General features: G+C 45.3%; 1 protein-coding gene across 1 annotated transcript; it reads right to left on the reverse strand.

The window, feature by feature from the left end:
- Positions 1-2,763: 2,763 nt before the first annotated feature.
- On the reverse strand, positions 2,764-4,120 carry LOC104130051 (vitelline membrane outer layer protein 1). The gene is made up of 3 exons (XM_009643043.1): positions 3,950-4,120; positions 3,191-3,285; positions 2,764-3,049 (listed from the first exon to the last, which is right to left on the reverse strand). Exons 1-3 carry the CDS (start codon positions 4,118-4,120, stop codon positions 2,764-2,766), a joined length of 552 nt encoding a protein of 183 aa, XP_009641338.1.
- Between the last annotated feature and the right edge of the window lie 1,250 nt (positions 4,121-5,370).

The following is a 5,370-nucleotide window of genomic DNA, read 5'->3' on the forward strand; positions in this document are numbered from 1 at the left end:
ACTCAAGGACTTTTTGAGCTTCTCCTGCTCGGCCAGGTGCATAACGCTCGGGACGGGCTGGGCATCAGTCGGCGGGTGGTGAGCAATTGCATTGTGCATGGTTCATTTTGTATATTCTGTATATTCTGTTACCATTCTCATTATTACTATTATTATTTTCCCTTATTAAACTGTCTTTATCTCAGCCCACGTCTCTAGCCTTTTTTTTTCCATCCTGATTCTCTCCCCCATCCCACTGAGGGAGGGGGGGAGTGAGCGAGCGGCTGCGTGGTGCTTAGTTGCCAGACGGGTTAAACCACACCACCATGTGTGGGGGTTGAAAACACAGTCAGTTTGGAAGGTAAGTTTCTGTGTGGTCATTTGTTAACCCCAGTTAACTGTGATAGCATCAGAATTTAGTTTTAATTTAGTTTAGTTCAGCTTGTTAGAAAAAAGTTGCTACTTTGGGATTTATTTATTTTTTTGCTACTAAGTGCTAGAGCTGAGGGATTTGAATGTTTACAGATAGCTGAATGTATGACAAATAAGGATTTTTTCAGAAACTCCCAAATGGAGATGGAAGTTACAAAATGCTTCCTTGAAGATAATAATCCCTTGTATTTCAAGTGCTGACTGGGCTGGTTTTGCAAAATAAGCATTTCTTTTAAAAAACAGTTGCACAATTAAAACGTCTGCAGTCAAGAGGAGGACAGAAAGTGGTTGAAAGATCACTTAAAAAATACCAAATTATAAAAAACCAGCTTAAAAAGCTAAGAAATAAATCAGATCCTGAGATTAAATAAATCAGAACTACGCAAATTTGCAGCAGAAGATCTGGCTGGAAAGTTTCATTTTAATTTTTTAAAAATCATTCAAATCCAGAAGTCTTTCTAACTTTTCTTCTTGCACCACTGAGGCTTTGATAAGTGCTTCACTTATGTAACTTTGAATGGTGGTGTTGGAGATGCATCAGTTTACCCCAGCTGCAGAAGACGGGAAGCAGTACCCTGTACAGCACAGACGGAGCTAAGAGAAAGGTTTGATTCTCCACCTGGTTGCAGTAGATGCAATCAGTCCTGACTTCGGTGTGGCTGGCTTCTCCGCTCATCACCCACCACTTGGAAAAGTCCTGTGTTGTCAAAAATGGGGACTGGGAGGCAAAATGACACAAGCATCATGAGAAATCACTGTGTCCTCCGAAGGCCAGCATTGGAGAGCATCACCAAACACCAAACATCCAGTGATTGCTGTTGGCTTTGCCAATAAAATTCATGGTCACCACTTCCCTGACTTAGAGAAACTTTTTATTGCAGCAAGCATTAGATATTGAGCGCTGCCACCAGAGACAGTACACAGAGTTAGACAGACCAGTGATCTACTCAAAAGCAAACCCCTGATTTTTTTATCAAAACCCTTTTAACCAAAATACATATCATGCTTGTTCTATTCTTTTGCCTGTTATATTCCATTTCGCTTAAAAGAAAATACAGTTATTATTCGAGTATTTTCTGAGGTGAGTGGCAGGAAGAAAATTTCTTCCTGAGGTGAGTGGCAGGATGAAGAGCCAGGGTGGAGATGGCTGTTGTGTATGTGCTAAGCAGAGGACGTGAACTGGCAGAAGGAACCCCCATCTATCAGCTCTGCACTGTTCCACGTGGCTGTGGTCCTGGACATGACAACCCTGCAGCCCAACCAGTTACCTAGAGAATGACAACACCATGCCCCTACCTTGTTTCAAGTACCCAAAGATGCGTAATGCACTGCTTTGGGGGAATAGCAACAACTACTCTTCCTAAAAGGTGCTCAGAGGGGCAACAAGTCTTCTCAAACTCTTGCTAGAGAGGCACGGTGGCTCAGACATTAGGGCACAAAATGACCTCCAGGCACGATTTTTACCCAAATTGAGGGTACATTCTTTACATCTAGCACACCAGGACAAGGTAATAACTCCAAGCTTACCCAGCAAATTGGAGCATAAAAAATGGATTAATGACATAGAGTTTATTTTTAGTTTGGATTCTCCCCATTCTATTTAGAGCATGAAGCCCAGAGGCAACAAACAAAAAAACAAGTCCCATGAAAATGAGGTTTGCATTAACAGCTGGGTGAGCCAGTGGAGCACACTACAAAGCAGCAACAAGGGAGGTTTGGGGAGCTACAGCCCACCCCAGTGACACCATAGCCACACTTAGATGACCACTCAGTCTAAGCACACTTTCTAACTGTGTTTCCTAAGGCAGGATCTCAGGTATGAGCTGAGATTGCTTGTAAAAAACATGTACACGTCTTAGTTAGGAGTGGGTAATGATACCAAACCTTTGACGCCTCTCATGAGCCCACCCAAATTTCCATTTGACCCCATTTAGCTCTCATTAGTAATTTTCTCTTTGGTCAGAAACCTCAAGTAAACTCTAACTAATACCATTTCCTCCCTGTCTGGCCTGTCAACAGGTCAAATATTGTTTCAGTCATGGGAAAAATGGGCAGAGCAAACCTGAAAGAAACTCACCAGTCAGAGAAAAAATAAGTTGAGAAATCTGTTTCTCAGCTGTGAGCAATTGTCAGAGATTGGGCGTTTTCACAGTGATATACCAGCAGTTACATGATGCGATGATTCTTGTGAACATAATACACTTTGGTAACTATGAGAAGCTATGCCAACATAGTGGTAGCTGTAAAAGACATCATCATCTAAAGCATTGGCCGGTATGGCAAGATGCAACCAGTCAAAATGTCACAACATGTCCAGGGATGTGTAGCCAGTGATGAAGATGCAGCAAGTGCTCATTTACAGCAGAAGAACTTCACGTTGTTGAGCGCTGTGTCATCCTGAAGCCCCTGTGGGGGCTCTACCTTGGTCTGAAGACCGCATATGTTGCAGCTTTTGCTCCATGGGCCAAATCTACCCCACGATAGTCCATCACCTATTAGCACAGTTGCATCTGAGCATCTGAACTGGATGTTGTTGGCTGCTGTGTCATCTCCTCCTCCTTGGGACTTCTCTGTTCTCAGTGAGAAGGAGATCAAGTAACCTCCAGGGCAAGTTTGGAAGCTGGTCCAGCTACCCCACCTGACAAAAAGCAGACAGAGGAATGTCTGGGCTGTGTGAACCACTGGGAAGTGCTCCTTCTCCTTGTCGTGCTGCCCTGAAGCTTAACACTTCCTTGCTCACAGCAGTGACAAACAGAGGAGACACCACAGGGTTACTTACTTCCCCACCAGGGACTCGATGACTGAGTCGTGTTGACAATGCAGGCGTATGCCGTTCAGAGCTGTGTCATCTCTTCCAAACTGGGAGGCCTCCACCTGCAGTAGAAGTCACACAGGGACAGAGGTAAAGCCAAGGGGAGAGAAAAGTCCTTTAAGTGCAAGTCATGAACGGTCCCAACTCCTTTCTGTAATGAGAAAATGTCTTGGGATGCAGATGGGAAAAGATGTCTGTCACTGGAAAACTGCAATGTACCTACACAACCCTTGTAACATGATGTTCTTTGTGTTTTCTAACTATTACTGATCCAACGTGTAAGGCAGAGACTCCAAGTCCCAGGAGGGACACAGGAGGAGGCTGCCTCTCTCCCTGGCTCCAGCAGCAGATTTCAGCACTGATATGGCTTCTCCCAGCAACATCGGCCACATGCAGACCATGCATCTGCCAGCACATCACTATCCAGATTGAGAGCAAAACAATTCTGTCAATAGATCATGTTTTGCTGTATCTAATGGGAGACCTCTTGTTCTAAAAGAAAAAAAAAAAGTCATATTTTTCTTTACTGTTGTAACAGCAGTGGCAACATTTTCTAGGCTAAATTTTCCAGAAGACTCATAGTTTTATGTACAGATTGCCATACTCAGGAAGAGGAAAAACTCTGCGGAAAGTCCTTAGACTCTGGAGAAGACCCTCCTGGGAGGTGGATAGCTGTAGACCAGAGTGCAGAGACAGGAGATGGTGGGGAAATAGGGAGAATTTTACCTTCAGCGCAAATCCATTGGCATAGCCATAGCGGCAAAACTGCCGAGTACCCCACTTGCCCCAGTGGCCTCCATTGGGCACAGTAAGGACAGAGGTGTATTCACGCACCTCTGTGCCCAGGGTGCAGAGGGAGAGGAGCAGGATGAGGGTAGCTGGCATGAGGAGCTTCATCTCTTGTACTCTGCAGCTGCTGAAGGAGAGCTGGTACACGGACAGGGGAATTTATACCCTGCTAAGGCAGCTTTGCCTTTCCCCACCAGTCCATTGACAAACACCACAGGAACAATAATTTCCACCCAGGCGCTGACACAGTGCTCGCTGACCCGCTCACAGAGCCCACAAGGAGCTCCTCCGGGACTTTCACAGCCAACATGCAGCAGATGCTGCAGGTGTATCCACCACCACTGAAGGGCTGTAGGAAGAACTATGTCCTCCTTGCTGTGCTCATGGCAGAGGCTTAGTATTGGTTCCTGCTTCTGGCTATGCAGATACTTGGTCATGATGATGTTTGGCCTTTGAGAGAAACTGTCATAACCATTTTAGTTTTTGCTGGATGTATGGCAAGACAGGTCAAACTATACGAAGAAACATGAGGCACCTGGTCTGGAACAAAGTATAAGTAAACTCAAGCCTTGTGTCTCCCAACACTTTCTGTTGAATACGATTCCTGGTAAGCTTGACATGTGTAGGTTATTTATGGCTTCGATGTCTTTTTTTTCACTGTCATTTTTATCTCCATAAAAAACATTGTGCTTTGCTTTGCGACAAGTTTAACTGAAGTCAGACATGCCAGGATGCCCACAGCGATTCCCCGGAATCACTGAGATAAATGCCATTGGGAACAAAGGCAGGAAGCAGGTTTTCCAGAAAGGTGATACTGAACTTGAACGCCCGGTCTTTGAGGATGCCACAGTGCAGGGAGAGGTGAAATGGAAACCCTGGAGGTGAGATTCTCTTAACATAGAGATAACCAATGCTCCCTAGGGCCCTTAGTCAGGCTTGAAGGGTCTGGCAGAAGCCAGGAAAGTATCTTGAGCCTCGGGACTTTGTAGCAAAATGAGGTGCTGTGGCATTGAAGGATGAAGGCACAGACCATCGAATAGACCTTCAGAGGTTGAGTTTTCACTCCTCACATGGGGCACCTTTCATGGCATTGCAGGCATGTGGCATCAAAGGCACAAGACAGAAAAGGCACAGACCCCATGATCCTGCACAATCACAGTGATTCCCATTGCTATTTATCCCTTTTCTCACTGGTCCCAAACCAAAGTCTCCACACCTGCAGATCCTACAGCTCAGCCGCCACACCTGCAGATCCTATACTTATCCGCCACACCTGCAGATCCTATACTTGCTCCCACAACAGGGTGCCAAACCTTGAACTATCAGAAGACAAAGATTTTCCCTCTTCTAGGTTTCTC

The sequence above is a fragment of the Egretta garzetta genome, unplaced genomic scaffold, assembly GCF_000687185.1.
Source record: "Egretta garzetta isolate BGI_Z169 unplaced genomic scaffold, ASM68718v1 scaffold217, whole genome shotgun sequence".
Lineage (NCBI taxonomy): Eukaryota > Metazoa > Chordata > Aves > Pelecaniformes > Ardeidae > Egretta > Egretta garzetta.

Excerpts from the sequence above, each read along its gene's own strand:
- LOC104130051 (XM_009643043.1), bottom strand. The coding sequence starts at position 4,120 with ATGAAGCTCCTCATGCCAGCTACCCTCATCCTGCTCCTCTCCCTCTGC. Across the intron at positions 3,286-3,949 it reads CCAATGGATTTGCGCTGAAG|GTGGAGGCCTCCCAGTTTGG; the intron begins GTAAAATTCTCC and ends CTTCTACTGCAG. Across the intron at positions 3,050-3,190 it reads ATCGAGTCCCTGGTGGGGAA|GTGGGGTAGCTGGACCAGCT; the intron begins GTAAGTAACCCT and ends GCTTTTTGTCAG.